At 42.2% G+C, this 20,718-nt stretch overlaps 1 protein-coding gene across 1 annotated transcript in view; it reads left to right on the forward strand.

Annotated features, from left to right (window-relative positions):
* The first annotated feature begins 6,406 nt into the window (after nucleotides 1-6,406).
* Nucleotides 6,407-20,718, forward strand: part of LOC102544716 (inhibitor of carbonic anhydrase-like) — a 36,172-nt gene continuing 21,860 nt past the window's right edge. The window contains exons 1-6 of the mRNA XM_031677907.2: nucleotides 6,407-6,507; nucleotides 12,017-12,189; nucleotides 15,509-15,617; nucleotides 16,448-16,606; nucleotides 17,884-18,031; nucleotides 19,018-19,073. Coding sequence (XP_031533767.1) covers nucleotides 6,465-6,507; nucleotides 12,017-12,189; nucleotides 15,509-15,617; nucleotides 16,448-16,606; nucleotides 17,884-18,031; nucleotides 19,018-19,073 — 688 coding nt within the window. The 5' untranslated portion in view covers nucleotides 6,407-6,464. The remainder of the gene's footprint in view (nucleotides 6,508-12,016; nucleotides 12,190-15,508; nucleotides 15,618-16,447; nucleotides 16,607-17,883; nucleotides 18,032-19,017; nucleotides 19,074-20,718) is intronic.

A 20,718-nucleotide genomic window follows, 5' to 3' on the forward strand; every position in this document is an offset into this window, starting at 1 on the left:
GATAAAACTCTGGTAATACTAATCAAGAAAAAAAGAAAACCTAAATTTCAGGAATGAAAAAGAAAGTTATAGCAAGGATACTCAATACATAAAAATGTATAGGCGCTTCCAGGTCTGTGAACACTTTCTCGTGCTGAGGGTGATGCGCTCCAGGTGTTCCTCAGGGGCAGATGGTCCTGTATGCCAGACCCTTCCAGACTTCACCCATGAACCTCTTCGTCTGGCTTTTCATCTATATCCCTTATAATATCCTTTATAATAACCTAGTAAACATTAAAAATGAACAATATTATCTTTATATTGTGAACAACTTTACATCAATAAATTTGAAATTTAGATGAAATGGACAAATTTATTGAAAAACAAAGTGTACCAATTCTGAAACTTGAAGAATCAGAAAATCTGAACACTTTTCTAGCTGTTAAAGAAATTTACTCTTGAATTGAAAATCTTTCCACTAATAAAACTCTAGACATGGGTGACTTTACTGGTGAAGACTTCCAAACATTTAAGAAGAAAATAACCCTACTTTTAGATGTCTTCCAAGGAATAAGAAAAGGGACAACATTTCCCACTTTGCATAACCTTAAAACCAAACTTACAGGGAAATTGAAATAGAGAAAAAATGAAGAATAAATTGTCTCATGAAAAAAGATGAGATAGATGCAAAAAATCACAAAGAAAATATTAGAATTTCACCGTCAGCAATATATTAGAAAGCATTATACGTAACAACCAAGTGAGGTTTATTCCAGGAATGTTTTAGTGGTTTAACATTTAAAAATCACTAAGAGTAGTTCTCCACATTAACATAAAAAGGAGGCATAATCATATGATTATGTCAGTAAGTATAGAAAAAATACTTGATAAAAATTCAACACCCATTCATGATTTTTTTTAAAAAATGGCAACCAGGAAGGAAGAGAGCTTCATTAATCTAAACATCTAAATAATATTGAAAACAAAACAAAACAGAACACTAGCAGACATTTTACCTAATGGTGAATTATTGAAAACTTTTCTGTGCTATCACCGATTCTATGCAGTGATTGGAAGTTTTAGTCAGTGCAGTAAATTAAGAAAGAGAAATAAAATTATAAGAACTGGAAAAGAGCAAACAAAAAATATTAATTCACACAAAAATAACTATATACACAGAAAATCCAAAAGAAATTATTATAATTATATAATTTTTTATTGTGCAGTTCCAATAGTTATTTGAGGAATCTTGGTTTAGAGTCAGTCTTCACAGCCATTTTAACTGCCTAGTTTAAACAAAAAGCAACGATCTAATTATGTCTATACATTTAATGATACTTCTTCTAACATCAAAGCACTAAATGCACTGATGATTCATGTTATAATTTCTAAATGTTTTAAAACTATACAGATATTATACTATCTTATGATTAATAAGATAATTTAATAAGGTCACTGATTCGAGGTCAGTATACAAAAACCAATTGTTTTTATACATACCAGCAAGAAACAAATGGAAAATGAATTAAAATAATGATGCCATTATAATAGCACCAAAGAGCAGTTGGTATCTAGGAACAAATCCAGTAAGGATGTGCAAGATCTTTAAATTGAACACTATAATAAAATATTATCAAGAGAAGACCTAGTAAAGAAGAGCTAAATTATTGGAAGGATATACCATATTCATACATTTCAAGGCATAAAATTGTCAAGATGTCAGGACCCTCCAAACTGACCAATATTTTGAATAGTTCCACACTCCTAACTCCCTGGAGACAGTGAGTTGCAATCAAATCTCTGCAGGTTTTTTTTTTCCCGGAAATTGAGATGTCAATTTAAAAATGTACACGGAATTGCAGAAGCTAAAACAACCACGACAATAAGCAAACAAACCAAGTCCATCTTGAAGGACAAATGGGAGGACTTAACTATGAAATATGAAATATGAAGATATAAAGTTACAGAGATTAAAACAATGAGTTATAAGTGGAAGGATTGATATATAGATCAGTAGACCAGAATGGAGAGTCCAGAAACACATAGACAGTTATCTGATTTTTGATAACATTTATACTAAAGTGCAGTAAGGAAAGAATTATCTTTCTAGTAAATGATGCTGGGTCAACTGGGCATATAAATGAGAGGGGAACGCTTCTATCTCACACCATTCACAAATAGAGTTCCAAAAGAGTTTAGGCCATGCTGCTCAACCTTGTCTTCTGTGACATCATGCTAGCTCACCAAGTCATTCAGTTTATAGGTGTAGTTGGATAGTACAGATTAGAGGGTTTATAAACCATTTATTAAAATTCCAGGAGACCTAATGAGTAAATATTTGGGGCAAAAAATGTCATGTTAAGAAAAGCCATCCATTCACCTTGCTTGAACCCTGCAATTAAACCTTTCTCTGCTAAAAAAAAAAAAAAATCAATTCCAGATAGATTTCAGTGCTAAATGTGAGGGCTAAAACTATAAATCTCCTAAAAGAAAACATAAGAGCTATTTTCATGAACTTGGTATAGGCAAAGATTTCTTAAACAGTTGACAAAAAAAGTGCTAAACATAAAGGAAAATGTTGAAATTGGACTCAGAAATGTTTAAAATTTCTGTTTATTCAAAGACATCATCAAGAGTGAAAGACAAGCTACAAACGGAAGAAGGTATTTGAAGCACTTGTGTCCAGTAAAGTTCTCAAACCTAGAATTTAAAAAGAAATCCTACAATGCAATAAAAAATTGTCAAATAATCCAATAAAAATAGGCATATCACATTGCGCTGTACACCAGAAATTGACACATTGTAATTGACTGTACTTCAATTAAAAAAGAGGGAAAAAAATCATCATACCATGAAAGAAGATATCTGAATTGCCAATAAACATGTGAAAACGTATTCAACTTTACCAGTCATCAGTCATCAAAACTGTAATGAGTATCATATGCTCCAGGAGAGCTAAAATTAAACAGTCAGCCCAAACCAAGTGTGGACAAGGATGTGGGACAACTGAAACTTTTATGCACTGTTAGGAGCGGGAGGAAAGTGGAAACTGAAAACTACTTTAAGAACATTTTGGCAGCAGGGTTTTTTTTAATATTTTTTTGTAGGGGGGAGGTAATTAAGTTTTTATTTTACTATTTATTTACTTATTTTAATGGAGATGCTAGGGATTGAACCCAGGACCTTGTGCGTGCTAGGCATGCACTCTCCCACTGAACTATAGCCACTCCCCTCCTGCCCTGGCAGCAGTTTCTAAAGCTGAACATAGGCATATGCTGTGATCTAGAAATTGTTCCCTTTTGTATAGAATCAACAGAAATGCATATACATGTCACCAACAGATACGCACAAGATTTTTTCACAGCAGTAATTACTTCATAATAGCCTCAAATTGAAAAAAAAAAATCAAATGTCCATCAATAGTCATTGATATATTCACCATTGGAATACTACACAGCAGTGAGCATGAACAAATTACAATATGTGAAACAGCATGGTCAACTTTCACAAATATTATGTTTAGACAAAGAACTAAGACAGAAAATAGTGTTTACTTTATTATTCCATTTGTATAAAATACAAAAACAGGTGAAACTCAACTATGGTGTTCAAAATCAGAATAATGGTTACTTTTGATTATTGGTGACTCTAAGAGGGAGGAGGGGCTTCTAGGGTGCTGGCAATATTCTCTTTCTCTGAGTGTGGGTTACACAGGTGTGTTCATGGTATGTCAATCTATTGGCCGTACACGTGATTTGTACACTTTCTATATGTAAGTTCAATAAAAGTTTCACTTTAAAATTGTACATATTCCCTTTTCTCTAGATTAAAAAGAGGAAATGCTATTTTCATTATCGAAATTCTAAAGGTCAAAGGATTCCTGAGTGGAAGGAGAGGTGGAAGTTGTGAGAGTCTGACTCAGAGTCTCTGGCCTGTTAGTGTCTTCAGCATGGGTGGGTGCAGCAGGTGGTCTTCAGGACAATGTCCCCATCACAGTAGACCCAGAGTAAGGGTTTACCCCTTAGCAGTCTCTGAGGCAAACCCCATGCCGGAGACCCCCTGATGATTGTCTCACCAAGGGGAGGACTTGTTCATCCTGTTCTGTGGGATGATGTTCAGGAGGGATTGCTGGTCTACAGAGTGCTTTAGTCTCTGACTAGAAATATGCTAGCTATTTCCAGCTCACAAGCAGATGGGGTGTGGTCGTCACGGACCCTGCCAGCTTCTCTGCTCAGCACGGATCCTAGGTAAACTGAGGCCCTTAAGCCTTTCTCAGTGTGCTCCACCTGGCCTCACTCCAAAGTCCAGAGGATCACCTCAGAAGCTGACCAGATGTGAAAGTTCCCCTCCTCACTCCACCCTGTCATCTGGCACATAGAGAGGGATAATGTACGTTTCCTAAGCTGAAAACTCAACTCAGTTGGCTGGAGGTGGTATGAAAGGGGAGAGGAATCTGCCCCACTGGTTGTCCAAGGATGGTGATGTTTGCAAGTTGCAGAAGTGGATACTGTTTAATCTGAGGTGTGTGTGTGTGTATGTGTGTGTATTTCAGGAAAATGGAGGAGAGGCCAGGTTTGCGTATCATAGTCTTGTGCTCTTGACCTCGTGACTTCTGTGATTTACAGCCTCTTCTTACTCCCAGGACTATCTCTGGCCTCAGTGGAGGGCAGGGTTAGTCTCTGGCAGAGGGAAGAACTTTTCATAGTCTTGGTAGGAGCTGAAACAAACAACAGTATTTCCTTAACAAAGATTCACCCTTTGCACACAAGGAGAGTGGGCAGAATAAGAGCTATGGTGGGATAAAATAATAAGGCAGACTGTTTAAATTCAATTGTAATACATTCTTACATTCTTAAGGCCAAATGCCGAGGCTGCTTTATTAGACGAGTCTTGGTTTGCAGTTTGAATTATTATATTGCCAGTCCCAAAACTTCATTTGATAAAAAGCCTATTTAAAATGTATTCAGGGCAGACGACTTGAACAAGAGGGCATCTAAATAGCCAATAAGCATATAGAAAGGTGCTCAACCTCATTAGTCATCAGAGAAACTCAAAATTATAGCGCAAAACCACCAACACTCCCAGGAAAACAGCAAAACCGTGGAACAATCAAACTGTCCTACTTTTAAAGTGGGAGTGAAAATTGGTTCAACCGCTGGGGGAAACTGGCCGTATCTATCAGAGTTGAACATGCACCTACTTTATAAGCAAGCAATTACTCTTCCTGGAAAATAAAATACCCTGCAGAAATACATACACATGTGCAGGAAAAGACGTGTGCCAGAATGTTCACAGTAGCACTCACAATAAGAGCCCAAACTGGAAACTACTGTCATTAACAGGAAAGATAAATAGCATGTCCTGCAGACACAGTATGGGGTCATACGCAACACCAACATTGCCTGAAGGCCAACTATACATAGCAACATAGATGAATCTTACAAATATAGGCTCAAGTGAAAGAAGCCAAATTTGTACATATTGTGTGATTCAATATCTATGTTAAAAAAAATCAGCAGAATTAGTCAATGTTGCTAGAAGTCAAGATAATGGATGTCTTTATGGGGAGATGGAAGGTAACTGGAAGACAGGCATCCCAGCTCTGTTAATGTTGTTTCTTGATGTGGGTACTTTTTATACACATGTGCTGATTTGGTGATAATTCATTAAATTGTATTCTCAGGATATGTGAACTTTTATGTGTGTTTATTATACTTCAAGAAAAAGTTCTTCAAACTCTATCTAAATTCAGAAGACTTCCCTTAGACAGAGGTCACAGACTTCAGGAAGACTGGGCTAAACCGAGAGGGTGGGTAGAAGCCACCCTCTCGGTTTAGCGCTTCGCCTGACCTCAGCCTGCAGCAGAAGGTTGCAGGGGACCGTGTCACGGAGGTGGGGGCTGAGGGAGTTTGCAGGAGGGACCCGGAGTGGATAACTGAGCTGCTTTCGGAGGAGGAGTCTGAGGATCCCTGAAAATTGTGTTTAAAACGTGTATACGTGTGCACATGCTTTCCTGGGGAAAGGGTCCACCGTTTTCACCTCGTGGACCGCCCCTCAGTCCCGAGGAGTCTGTGTTCAAAACATCTAAGAGTTGCTTATCTACATGAATGTCTGGGGGGATCAGGGAACCTGCCTTCCAGTAACTAACCTGGGGCCCAGGCGTTCACTCTTGGTCTCCGGTCTCAGTTTCTCTCTCTGTGGAGTAAGGCAGTCAGCCCAGCGGGCTCCTGGGTTGCTGCGGCTGGTACCTCCGGGGTGCGCACCCCTGGCCCGCGAGCGGAGACCCAGCTCAGGGCGCTGGGCATAGGGAGCAAACGCGGGTGGGCGGGCAAGTGGCCCGGGGGTTGGAGTGGGGGTGTGGCGAGCACGATCCACCGGCAAGGGAGGGCGAACCCTTGGGAGGAGGCGGAGCCGCCCCGTCGCGGGCAGGTAAAACTGGCGGAGGTCCTGGAAGCCGGGTGGCTGTCGTGTGCCCGCAGCGGAGAATGAGGCTCGCCATCTGTGTCCTGCTGTGCGCGGGGTCTCTGGGTGAGTACGCACGGGGAGCCGGGTGGGGGCCGGCCCTCCAGGTTAGGGACAGGATGCTAGCCAAGGGTCAGCCATCGCAGGATACTGCACTGCCTGATCTAAGAGACCTCAAAGCAGCCCAGCGCCTGGCTGGCCACAAAGTACCTTCCGCCTGCCGCGGCATCCTTGCACCTGACAAACTTTCGCCCTTGCAGAAACCGGCAGCCTAGAGCAGGGGTTCACAAACTAGAACCAGCCGGCCAAATTCCGCCTGCTGCCTGACGTACGGCCCAATGAGCTAAGAATGGTTTATACATCTTTATATGGATGAAAGAGAATAAAAAAGACTAGTTGACACACGAAAATTGCATGAAATTCGAATGTCAGCATCGATAAATAGAATTTTTTTGCAGCAGCAGCATCATGCTGATTCATTTAAGTATTGTCCATGGCTGCTTTCAGGCTTTAAGCGCAGGGTTAAGTAATTGCCACAGAGATTGTGTGTCCCCTACAAATCTAGTAATTGACCAGCTAGTCCGTTACAGAAAAAGTTCATGACCCCTAGCCTAGAGGTTGTTGAACCAGTTCACGGCGGAGGAAACAAGGTCAAGCAGAATTCCAGGGCTTATGGATTATTACTAAGAAGGGGAAGGGGGCACACGGCATGTCAGGTATGTAACTAAAAAGATCTTTTCTGCTCTAAACTGTACAATGCTTCCCATCCCTACCACAAACCAGGGAGGTGAGGGAATACAGGGGAGAAACAATCAGCCTAGAATGGGATCCACCCACCACTCAGTGCCATGTGACTCTGGGTGATCCCTTGCCCCCTCTGAGCTAATTTCCTCAGTTCTGTAGAAATTGCTTTTTCACAACAAATATGCAGTTGCTGTGAAAGTGAAATGAGGTTAGGTACCTAAGGACACAGCTCTAGGCATAGGTGAGTTATCACTGGAAAAAAATCCTGCACATAAATATGAGGGGCCTCTTCCTGTGTTGGGGGCCAGCAGAGCTCTTGGCTGGGTAGCTGTAAGGAAGACAATGGTGAAAAGTCACCGAGATGCAGGAGGACAGTCCTCCCTGGCTTAACAACTGGGTTTGTCCAGCCCTGGCTCAGGCAAGTCTCAGGCTGTCAAAGCATTTCTGGAATAGGGCATCTATCATGGGGGAAGGGGTAGCCTAGGCAGGGCAGAAGGAGAAGGCAGGAAGGGCGAGGAGTGCTTGTGGTGGACCCTCCCTGGCCCAGTGCTGCCACCTAGGGCTACACAGGGAGCTGGCCTGGGGCTGGGGCAGGCTGGCAAGGTAGCTACAGCTGTGGTCCCGCTACCTTGCAGGAAATCCAAAGTACAGCCCCCTGGTCTCTCCCTCATTGTTCCTGAACAGGGCTTGTGGTGTTTGTTCTCCCTCCATCCCCTCTCTTGGCAGTGTCAGATACTGACCAAAAGTTCATTTTCCCAGTCAGTTCTGTGTTTACAAACCAGAGGCAGGAGCTGCCTCTCCCCCAGCATTGTCCCCCACCTCCCACATTCCGTTCCTCTTGGCTGCTGGACACAGCTGCAGTCCAGGACGTGCCTTCTTCAAAGCTCAGTGTTCTCTGCCAACAAAAACTCTTCTGGTGGCAAATGACAGATATGCAGCCAAACTGGTTTAAACTCAAAAGGCCAAAGGAGAGGGAGTGGTTATTAGTAGGCCTTGCAAGAGCCAAGAACCAGGGGCTCAGAACATCCTCCACCTTGGCCACCACCTACTTTCTCTGTTTCTTGCTCTTCTGGGGAAGAGATTTCTCCATGTAGTGAACATGTGGCCATCAGCAGCTTTTCCCTTCCAGGATCAGATTGAAATATTCACTATGGGCTCTGATTGCCCATATATATATGTGTGTGTATATATATATGTATGTATATATAAAGTATATATATATAACACACACACACATATATATACTTTATCTTTTTAAGTTTTTATTTAAAAAAATTTTAGTGGCGGTCCTGGGGATTGAACCCAGGACCCCATGCATGCTAAGCTTGCCCTCTACAGCACTGAGTGATACCCGCCCCACAATCACCCCTTCTTGAAATCATCACACTGTCAGGTGGAGTTATTGATGGCTAGCTTCGTTTAGGTTACTTTACTCCACCGACCCTTAGCTTGCTTGCACACACTCTCGTTCTTTGTCTTTTTAAAATCATTTTTATTGATGTATAACTTACATATAATAAAATGCCCTCCTTTAAGTATACATACAGTTCAGTGAATTTTGACAAATATACCTACCCATGTAACTACTGCCACAGTCACGATATAGAACATTGCCATCACTCCCAAACTGTTCCCTACCCCTTCCCAGTCATTCCCATTTTTCCCCCACTTTTGATAAGTTTTGCCTTTTCTAGGATTTCACATTAATGGAATCATACAGTACATAGTCTTTTGTGTCTGGATTTTTTTTTCACTCAGCATAATTGTCTGGGGTTCATCCACATTGTTGTGGTAGCAAAGTTCACTCCTTTTTATTGCTGAGTAGTATGCTGTGGTGTGGCTTTACCACAGTTTGTTTTCTATGCATTTGTTAGTGGATGTTGAGGTTGGCTGCAGTTTGGGCGTATTAAGACTAAAGCTGCTATGAATGTTAGTGTACGAGTCTTTGGGTGGACATATGTTTTCATTTCTTTTGAATAAACATCTAAGAGTGGTATCCTGGGTCAAAATGGTAAGTGTATGTTTACCTTGTTAAGAAAATGTCAAACTTTTCTGAGTAGTTGTACCATTTTACATTCCCACCAGCAATATGAGAATTTCAGTTGCTGGACATCCTGCCAACACTTGGTGTTGTCAGTATGTTCACATTTAGCCATTCTAATAGGTGTGTTGTGGCATCTCACCATGGTTTTAAATTGCATTTCTCTGATGAGTAATAATATTGAACACTTTTTTCCTGTTTTTATTGGCCACTTGTATATCTTCTTTTATAAAGCATCTGTTCAAATATTTCAAATATTTCAATATTTTTTCAGTTGGATTATTCGACTTATTATTGAGTTTAAAAAGTCCTTTATTTATTCTGGATACAAGCCCTTGGTCAAATAGATGTATTGCAATTGTTTTCTTCAAATTTGTAGCTTAATTTTCCATTTTCCAAAAGATATATTTTGAAGAGCAGCTGTTTTACATTTCCATCAGGTTCACCTACCTATTTTCATTTTTTTTGTTTTTATGTTTGTGTCCTCTCTAAAAATGAAATTGGCTATCCCTAAAGTCACAATATTTTCCTCTCGGTTTTACTTTAGAAGTTTTAGAGCCTCAGTTTTTATGTTTTAGTCTATGGTACATTTTTAGTTAATTTTTTTCTATATGGTGTAAAGTAAGAGTTGAGATTTACTTTTCTCATATCCAGTTATTCTAGGACTTGTTTTTGAAAAGAATATCCTTTTGCCTCCTGAATTACCTTGGCAGCTTTGTTGAAAATGTACTGACCTTTATGTGGGTCAATTTCTAGACTCTGTGTTCTGTTCCATTGAGCTCTGTGTCTCTTCTTGTGCCAATAGCACCCTGCCTTGGTTACTGTCAATTCGTAGTAAGTTTTGAAGGTAATATAAATCTTCCAATTCTATTGTTGATAAGCTCCCTGTTTTCATACCATGTGTCTGTCAATACTTTAGCTTTTTTCCTCAACAATGCGAACGTCATTCACCCTATTTTATACTCACACTTCTAAAAAACATGGGAAGTGCCAAAGCTAGAGTTGTAATCATCTGAACATAAGCACAGGTGACTGAAAATGCAGACTTTCCAAAAGGCTTTCCCACTAAGTGCTTACCTTTGAGAAAGGAAAGAAAAACTGCAATTGTATACAGTAGCTCTTTGGTATAGGATTCTCTCTGAGGAAATTTACCTCCTGCCCCATTCCTTTTGATATTTCTTGCTTACAGATAGTTAAAAGGCAGTACAGATTTTGGAGTCAAATAGAGCTGAGTGTTTCAAATATTAGCTTCATCTCTCATTATTTGATACCTCTGACAGTTTTTTGTTGTTGTTGTTTGCTTTTTTTGTTTAGTCTCATCTACAAAATTGGAACACCAATATTCAACTGGCAGAACACTTGTGGACGTTAGAAGAGGGCCATGTACCTGGCCCACTCCCTGACATGCGAGGCCTCCTCAAAAATCACTAGTTGAGATTTGCAGATACTAACTACTATATATAAAATAGATAAACAACAAGTTTATACTGTACAGCACAGGGAACTTTATTCAGTATCTGGTAGTAACCTATAATGAAAAAGAATAGAAGCATGGGGAACTATATTTACTATCTTATAGTAACTGAAAGAGAATATGAAAACAAATATATGTATGTTCCTATTAAAAACAAGAAAGAAAAAGAATATGAAAGTGAATATATGTATGTACATGTATGACTGAACTATTGTGCCGTACACCTGAAATTGACACAACATTGTAAACTGACTATACTTCAAATTAAAGAAAAAAGAAAAAAAATTGCTGGCTGTTAATGCTGTAACCTTCACCTTCTAGATTTCATCTAAGATAACATTTTGCTCAAATACCCTAGATTTGTAAGCAGCATGTTGCCTTTGTAATATTCTCGACACTAGTTACTGCAGCTTAAAGCACCAGTGAAATAAACAGCCTCTGATTTTAATGCCAGGGCAGTTTTCACCATGGAAGGTTAGAGTATCCAATGTCAAGATAAAGACTAAGTCACTAGGCCCACAGCTTCCTTCTCATGATGTTTTTTTTTCTTTCGAGGTAAATTCACTAACATAAAATTAATCATTTAAAAGCGTACAATTCGGTGGTATTTAGTACAGTCACAGTGTTAGGTAACTACCACCTCTATCTGGTTCCAACGCAATTTCATCTCCCCAAGAGAAGACCCAGTACCCATAAACAGTCAGTACCCATCCTCCTGTCCCCCAGCCCCTGGCCACCACCAGGTTTCTTTTTGTCTCTATGGATTTACCTATTCTAGATACTTCATATAAATGGAATCATGTAACATGTGGCCTTTTATGCCTGACTTCTTTCATTTAGCGTAATATTTTCAAGCCTTATCAATGTTGTAGCATGTAGCAGCACTTTATTCTTTTTATGGTAGAATACATTTCGTCGTACAGACATATTATATTTTGTTTGTCAGTTCATCCACTGATGTGTATTTGGGTTGTTTCCACCTTTTTTGACCGTGGTGAATAGTGCTGCTATGAATATTTGTATATATGTATTGGAGTACCTGTTTTTGATTCTTTTGGATCTGTACTTAGGAGCAGAATTTCTGGGTCATATGGTAGTTCTATATTTAGCTTTTGGGGGATGCTTTTCGCTTTTTCTCTCCACGGGGAAAGGTACAATCAGAGAAATGGGACCTGAGAATGTATGTGAGCCTGGCAGCCGATCCAATTTGTGTCTACCCCTCTCAGCCAAGCCTGGACCTTGTCTTTAACTTCTTCTTCCAGCAGAGAAAGGTGGGTGCGGTGGGTCCCTTACACTCCTGCCCTCTCTCCCCCCAGGGCTGTGTTTGGCTGTTTTTGAGAAAACTGTGAGATGGTGCGTGGTCTCGAGTTCTGAGTCCAAGAAGTGCTCCCATTTCAGCGGTATTATGAGCAAACTCATTCCATTGGAAGGTGCTCATATCACCTGTATAAAGAGAGACTCTTACCTTGCCTGCCTCAGGGCCATTGAGGTAAGTCACTGCTGCCTAGAGAGAATGGAAGGAAATCAATACTTTCTTCTTTTTCTGCACATGTTATTGTTTATGGCTTCAGAACAATTTTCTCCCCACAGGAACTAGACCGTGCTTTAGAGGAGAAAGAAATAAGCTAGAGACCTGAAAGTACAGAGATCGTGTGTAGACAAAAACATAGGTGTTCAACATTCATTACTAGTGAAAACAACAATAATAATTAAACAACTGGTAGAGGAGGACTCAGTGAAAATGCCCGTGGTAAAGCAGAGCCAGACCTGCACTGGAAGGGAAATCTACCAATACTGAGAAATAAACAAGAAGCTGTAGTATCACTATTATTACTTAATACTGTTTTTGGAATTTCCCAGTAATGCAGTAAGATATAAAATGCCTGTGAGTCGGAAACAAACAAAATACCAATATTTTCCAGACAATTGCATGCTTAGGAAGTACAGTGGAATCAAGAGAGATGTTTATTAGTGAAAAAATTAGTTTGGTAAAGGATAAATATATCACAATTAACGTTATTTTCATATATGAACAATCACTAGTTGGGGAAAAATAGCCCCAAATTGTGATCTCATTTACATTAAAAATGATACACAGGAAAATGTTTCAGGAAAAAAAATCACATGAGAGATTTGCAAGATTGTCATGAATATAAAACAAAAGTCTGGGGCAAGTGAAAAATATTTATTAACAAATTAAAACATATGCCATATTCCTAGACAGGAAGACTAAACATCATATATTTGCATAGTCTTCAAAATTAATTCCTAAAATTAATATAATTTTCATGAAAAATGTATTATAATTTTAAAAGTTATTAAAATAATTTTTAAATTCTTAAGAAAATGCATGGATGAGAATATAAAATAGTATGAAAAATAAAATTGCCAGGGGAGTGACTGAGGCCTGCCTGGAACTATAACATACTGATTGATTGAATGATTGATTTTAATGGGGGTACTGGGGATTGAACTCGGGACCTCATGCATGCTAAGCACACACTGTACCACTGACTTACACACCTCCTCTCATAACGTATTCAAATAACAGTGTTACAAAGAACAGCGTCCTTCGACAGATGTAGCAAACTTAGATGTCTTGGATGTTTGGAAATCCATCCATCTCTCTAATTATCTACAAGATATGATGTAGATGGAAACTATGATAAATGTCCAAACTTAGGGCACTAGAGCCTGAGGCTTAATTTTATGTAAGACATGTGGATTTAGACAGGTATGTAAGATAAGGCAATCTTTCTAAACCAATGGTTGAGAAAGGATTTTTTAGTTGGACAAGGTAGCCATTTAGAAATAAAATCAAGTGAGATTTTTAATCCATTTACCAAAATAAATTCCTAGTTTGGCTCAAGTTTACTAATATAGATGGATATAACAAGATAAATCACAAAATTAGGCAACTTTGGAGATGGAAAATTTTAAATCTCTGAAAAAAAATTTTTAAAGCCCTAAGCATACAGAAAAATATATACACATCAGCTATGACAAAACAGCATAGTGTAAAAGCTATATAAAGATGTTTAAATTTATAAGAATAACAAGCTATAAACAAACTACTCACAGAAATTGCAACTAATGATATAAACAAGGAAGGAAAAATGTTCATCCTTTTTAATAATCAAAGAGATGCAAATTAATCCATCCTTAAAGTCACAGTTTATAATTCGTTATGTAATAATATTTCTTAAATGATAGTGTTTCTTTCTGGTAGTTTTGGATAAAATTGGTATGAATTTCTCTTGGCACTGTAAGTTAGGAATTTCAACATCACTTCCGGGAGACACTTTAGAAGTTTTCAGTAAAGGTCATAAAGAGGCATACAAACTTTGATTTATGTATTTTTCTCTAATTCATTCCAATATGTATATGTATGTGTGCACATGTATGGACAGAATTGATTTGTTACAGGAATCTGACCTTATGCAACTGTGGGAGCTGGTTAAGCAGCCTCTGTAAGACTGTTGTCTTTGCATCTGATAGTGGAACTGGAGGAAGACATAGTCAGGAGGGAAGACATATATAAAGCAGGGTAGAGTGAGAGCCAGAGCCAGAGCCCCTGGGGATGGACTGAAACCCATGTCAATTCTTGTTGCTTCTGACCTTGATGGTGCTCACAAGGCCTTGTGGTCTTCTTGTCCTTTTACCTTTATACTAAATCCCTCCTTTTCTTAAGCTGGTTTCTGATATATGCATCCAATAGGGTACTAACTTTATATACATACATACACATATATGAATAACTATTATAAAATATGCATAAGAAAAAATGGGATGGGGAAAGAGAAGCAAATATATAGAAACAATATTAAATTTATAAAAAGCTAAATTACTTTAAATGTCAGTTAATACATGAATAAAAAGCATTATTTACAATAGTCAAGATATGGAAGCAACCTAAGTGGCCATCAGTATGAATGAATAAAGGAGCAATGGTGTATATATACAACGGAGTATTACTCAGCCATAAAAAATGAAATCTTGCCATTTGTGACAACAATGACAAACCTTGAAGGTATTATGCTAAGTGAAATAACTCAGACAGAGAAAGACAAATACTGTATGATTTCACTGATATGTGGGATCTAAAAAACAAAGCAAATGAACAAATAGAACAGAACAGAAACAGAGTCATAGATACAGAGAACAAACAGGTGATTGCCAGAGGGGAGGCAGATAGGAGGAAGAAAGAAATAGGTGAAGGAGATTAGGAGGTACAAACTTTTAGCTGCAAGAAACAAACGAAAAAAAGTTTTCCGTGATGGTGAGGGAAATGATCCACCCTCATTTTTGAGAAGAGGCTGTGAGTTTACTGCTTCTCACAGGAAGGAAGGAAACCTTAGCTGACAGATCCTTGGAGGAGGAATCCAGATTCAAGAGTGCAAAACATGACTTCTTATGGATGGAAATATTCTATAGTTCATTTACTCACTTATCCAGAGAGATTTATTGAACATCTACTTGCAGTAGCTGCTAGGATTCAAGAGGCTAAACCCACACAGCAGTAATATCCCCACATTGGCAGAGCTTGCATTCCAAAGGGGAGAACAAGCAATAAACGAAAAAGGCTTGTCAGGTGGTTGATAAAGTCTCAGGAGAAAAACAGAAGGCTTCCAGCATTTGCAAGGTGGTAGCTTAAAGAGCGTGGTCAGGGAAAGGCTCACGGAGAAGGCTTTCGAGCCTACACGAGGGAGGCGGAGGAGGTCTGAGCCATGCAGGTATCTATGTGGCAAGTGTCCCCAGCAGAGGGTTAGGTGAGGGGCTACATTCACGTCTGGTCTCTTCCCTTTCAGGCAAAACAGGCAGATGCTGTGACCGTCGAAGGCAGTTTGCTGATTCAGGAAGGCCTGGCCACCTATAACCTGAAGCCCATTGTGGCAGAATTCTATGGGTCAAAAGATGGTGCGTCCTCCGTGGGGACCCAGGTCTCTGTTCTGACACAGCAGCCACGGGGGGAGACAGGGGCTCTGTCAGCATTACACTTGCAGGGAACAAAGTTGCTGGAGCTCTTTGGAACGTGAGAGGCTGTCCCCTCCGCTGACCCATGGAGGCTGGGACCTTGGTTCTCCCTGGGAAGCTGTGAACATTATACATCCTGATGGGAAAGCCGCTGGTGCTGCTGACTGAGAGGGGGATGCAGTCTCCAGAGTCCACCACCCACCCAGTGGAGTTGCACCAATGGGAGGCCCGTCTTCAGAGACACACAGGCCCGAGAGCCTCTTCCCTGTGCCAAGTGCCCTCAGGTGCCGTAGAACATCGGCCTGTGAATGTTGTGAGGAGAGGTTTTGGGGAGTCAAAGAATGAAGTTTTGCCTCCTGCCATACTTGTCCACGAGTGTCACCAGTGTGTGTGAGCATATCCTGCTTCCAGCTGAGCCCAACTTGCAGGGCCCTGGCAGAATCCTGGGGGTGGCCCAGGTACCTTCACCTTCGTGTCTGGGCTGCAGACAGAGAAGCAGAGAAGGGAGAAAAGTCCTTGGGGAGAAACAGTAACAGCAGAATGACCAGGAGCTGCAGGCTCTGTAATGACTGATGTGAAAAAGGATTAAAGTTTATTGCCTTAAAAAGGAACAGTTTTCTTTCTCCTGTCGAGTAAAGGCCATTCCCTTTCCTTTTATGCCCACTTACCAGGAGATGCTGCAGGTCCTAGGATCTCCCCAAATTCCTCATTGTACACACAGTCGGTGCAATGATGTGGCCTCTTCCTTTGGTCCTTCTTTCTCTGCTCTGCAGATCCACAGACCCACCATTATGTCGTAGCTGTGGCGAAGAAGGGCAGCAGCTTCCAGCTGGGCCAGCTGCAAGGCAGGAAGACCTGCCACACGGGCCTGGGATGGTCTGCTGGCTGGAACACCCTCGTTAGGGGATCTCCCTCTGACTCCCTGGAAGCAGGTAAGCTGGCCGGGCTGGGTGCCTTCTGTCTCCTACTCCAGTTGTCCACATGGATTGTACTGGAGCCTTACCATCACCGTCAGGTGTACAGGTTTCATAAACTCCAACACGGGGTGAGGACAACCTGCTGTAAACGTGCTCCTGGCTGGGTCTGCTGCACCCGTGACCCTCGGGGACTGCCAGCTGAGTTTTTCCTTCTCTCAGCAGAGATGCCCCTGTCTCTAGGCTCCTGACAACCTCCCATTCACAGTAATCCCAGTTTGGCTTGACCAGGGCCATCGTGGCGACGCAGAGGGGAAACTCCTTTCCAGCTGCCCAGGAAAGCTCACTAGGGATGAGCGCTGCACCGCCCGCAGTCGGGCCTCGGTGCCCTGGGTGGGGGCTTGGAATGAAGGCGAGAGGGGGTGAGCAGACAGAGCTGTACTTTTTGTGTACTCCAGTCTCTTGTTCCGTTATGACGAGCCAAGGTGAGCCTGGGGTGCCTTTTCAGCCCCTGAAAGTTGACAGCCAACTTTTCTGCACTCTGCAAAAGTGTGTCTTTCTGAGCCCTGCCAGCATTGCTGCAGAAACATTGCATGTTTCTCCTGTGTTAGGGGCTGCTGGGGTTAGGGGGTGCTGCAGCCTGGCCACAGCTCTGGCCAGGTTTGCCCTTTCTTGGGGGTCCCGCTTGGCTTCAGTATCAGACATTGCTGGACATCTGTCTAGGTGGTCATGAGGTAGCTATTGGCAGCCCCTCACCCCTACCAGATAAGTTATCTCCCAACCTCTGCCCATGAATTCTAGAAGAAGGATCCCGTGAGCCATGCAGGCCCCGGATCGGAAGAGCAGAGGGATGGGTGCGACCCTGTCCTGAGATCAGGGCTACTGGGGGTTCCTGCGAGTTTAAAGTTCTGTCTGCCCCCGCCCCCCGACCCTGGGGCCTCCGTATTGCTGATTTGACCAGGTAGGTGGCGCTGGGATGGCAGCTTTGTTCAGTGTAGTTCACAGTTCTCGGGTCCTGCAGTGGACAGGCTGGGAAACACCTCGTGGGCTGGAGCCCTTGGCCCATGGTGACTGTGATGCCCGAACCCACAGGGACCCGGGCCACCTGTGCCCTCGGGCCCAGGCACTGTCCACCGCCACTACACAGTGGCTTCCCCAGGACAGTCCTGCAGCACGTGCAGACTCCTGGGCTGTCACACAGGCCCGCTCATGCATACGTGCACACACACACCCAGAGGCCCCCAGGGGCCACGCCAGCTCACGCCCTGAGGTCCTTCTGTCTCTGTGTTGAGCAGCAATGTCCAATTTCTTCGAGGCCAGCTGTATGCCCTGTATGAATCGGACAGCTTTCCCCAAGCTGTGTCAACTCTGTGTGGGGAAAGGGACGGACAAGTGCGCCTGCAACTCCGACGAACCATACTTCGGCTACTCAGGTGCCTTCAGGTGAGTGGGACCCCTTGCTCCTCCTCCTAACTTGATGGTGGAGAAACTAAGGCCAGGGAGTGAACAGGGCCTGCCCTAGACACTAGAGCATCACCATGAAGCCCAGGGTCCTGAGTGCCTCCCACAGCCTACCCTCACTCCTGACCAGCCTAAGTAGCAGCCTTGTGTGGGGGAGCCCCCCTTGTCTCCCCAGAGTCCAGGGCCTGGACCAGGGAGGTCCTTGGATCCACCAACACAGGCTTGGGTTCCTGGCCCAGCCAAAGGCCAGGACCTCCCCCGGCCCTTTTTCCTCCCTAAGCATCTCCCGGTGTCAGGGTTTCCCTCCGTCCCCCCTCCCTCTAGGCCCCCTACAAGCAGGCACCTCTTTATACTCCACGCATTGTAAGAGAAATAGCTCCCAATCCAAGCCACAGCAAAGCTGGCCAGGAGTCCAAGGCTATCTAGAGTGGTTGTCCTGTATGTAAAAGACTTTAAATCTTTATGTTTTAAAAATCTGAATAGTTAAACAACAAGGACCTACTGTGTAGCACAGGGAACTATATTCAGTACCTTGTAATAACCTATAATGGAAAAGTATCTGAAAAATAATATATATGTGTGTAGGTATAACTGAATCACTTTGCTGTACACCTGAAACTAACACAACATTGTGAATCAAGCATACTTCAATTACAAAAAAAAATCTGTTGCTTTAGGCTGCCTTCGAAGAGGGAGGTGAGGTCCCTCTTTGACACCGTCCCTCCCCAGAGTTGCCTGGGATGTGCCTTATGGGGCTCCTGCCTGCTTCAGACCTGGGCTTGGCTCTGGGGTTTCAAAGACCCTTCAGACAGGGCCATCGCCTCTGTGAGGACAGATGGAAGCGCAGGAAACTGTGGGCAAAGTCCTGTGTGCCGGTGGCCAGGGCAGAGCCTCCGTGGGGGGCTACTAGGGGAGGGGCGAGGCTGTGTTGTGGGCAGTGGCCTGACTGCAGCTGTCCTGTCCCCCAGGTGTCTGCAGGACGGTGCGGGGGACGTGAGCTTCGTGAGGCACATGACTGTGTTCGGTAAGGGCTGTGCGCCACGCCCTGGCCAGGGGACCTGGTTCTCTCCCCAGAGTTTCCTTCTGTCTAGAGATGGTGACGGCAAGATCTTTAATGAAATAGGAGAGTTTCTATCTAAAAAGCATTTCTGTTATTCGTACTTTGTTTAGTGCTCAGTTTGTTCAGTCTGTAAATCTACTAAACAAATTTTGTGAACATTTAAACATTACTCACCACCAGTTTTCATAATCAAATTCTTAGTTACTGAAACACCAATTTCAGGTCTAATCACATTCTCCTGAATGCTTCATTATAAACAGCTCCTAAATGCTTTAATCCCCTTAAGCAAATAATTATATTGATTTCAGAACTTATTAGCACAACTACAATGAAATCTGTTGCAAAAGCTTTACTACCATAGACAAAAATGTATTTCTTCATTTCTATATTTAAAAAAAAAAACTTTCCAGTGTTCTGGGCAATTTATCAGAAACAAAATAGTATTTAAGGAATATTTGGTTACGGATTCTGGATTTTATAACCAATTAAATTTCTATCAGATGCAGAAAACACTTGTATCATTTAAGATGTTTAAAAAAAAAAGGATGTGTATTCTATTTTAGGTTCACTTTTAAAATCAGCGTCTGCTACCTCAAGGAGAATTCTGAATCCTCACCTTTTCCATGGGCTGAGTTCCCCCCAGCCTGGTGTCTTTCCCTGACATGAAATAGAAACGGAGCGTCCTTTGTTCCTGGTTCAGCCATTCACAATTCACTGTCCTTCATTATTACACACTGACCTGGTTTGTTAGCATTTTGGCACTTGATGCATGTCTTATTATCAGGGATTTTAATTAGTGAGGTCATCTATGGGTTTCGTCTCCCAGAATCAACTGTTCCAAATAATTGCCACTGTCATTCCCTCGGGCTGCTCAAGGCAGCACAGTGATGCCAGTGGACAGAGTCTTCCAACACTCCCCCCGCAAGCATTGAAAACATCCTCGATTTCTGAAAACCAATTGTCCCAGACCATCCCGATTTCCCTTTGCAGAAAGTCACGTGTCCGCTATTCTAACAGATTCCCTTATTGCCTTTTAAGGAGAAGTTTATGAGAGACTATCCACTGGCCTTTAGGGGAGAGGATGAGTGGTGGTGGGGCTGTTACCCCAAAAGGGAAAAAGAAAAGACCCCAGTTCTTGTCATACCTGAAAGATAAGATTACAGACAGGAGACGGTGCATTGTGTAGCGAAAGATTTTAAAGGATTTATTAGCAAAGAGAAAGTACAGCTCCAAGAATAGGAGGTGGGCTGATCCAAGGGCAGATGGCAGGGGTCTTTGGTCTCTTGTCTTATACGCTCACTTAAAGGTGGTCTCTTGATTGATTGACGGCTCTTGCCCCTGGAACGTGCAGTCATGTTTGTTCCCTTTGTGCATGTCCTTACCCATGATGCACACAGAAAAACCTATGAGGCAGGGGCCTAAGCCACAATAGCATTACATTAAAATGAGCACTGGGTTGTGTCCGCTAATGAGCAGTTGTGGCTATCGGGTTCTAACCGGTTTCTTGCTGGTGCTCATTTAGAAGAAGTAAAGCCCCTTTATGCTGGAGGCGGGCGTGATGCCATTTTCTGGACCATCTGCCTTCTCCTCCACTCATCTGCCCAGTGCC

This window comes from Vicugna pacos, chromosome 1 (assembly GCF_048564905.1).
Source record: "Vicugna pacos chromosome 1, VicPac4, whole genome shotgun sequence".
Classification (NCBI taxonomy): Eukaryota; Metazoa; Chordata; class Mammalia; order Artiodactyla; family Camelidae; genus Vicugna; species Vicugna pacos.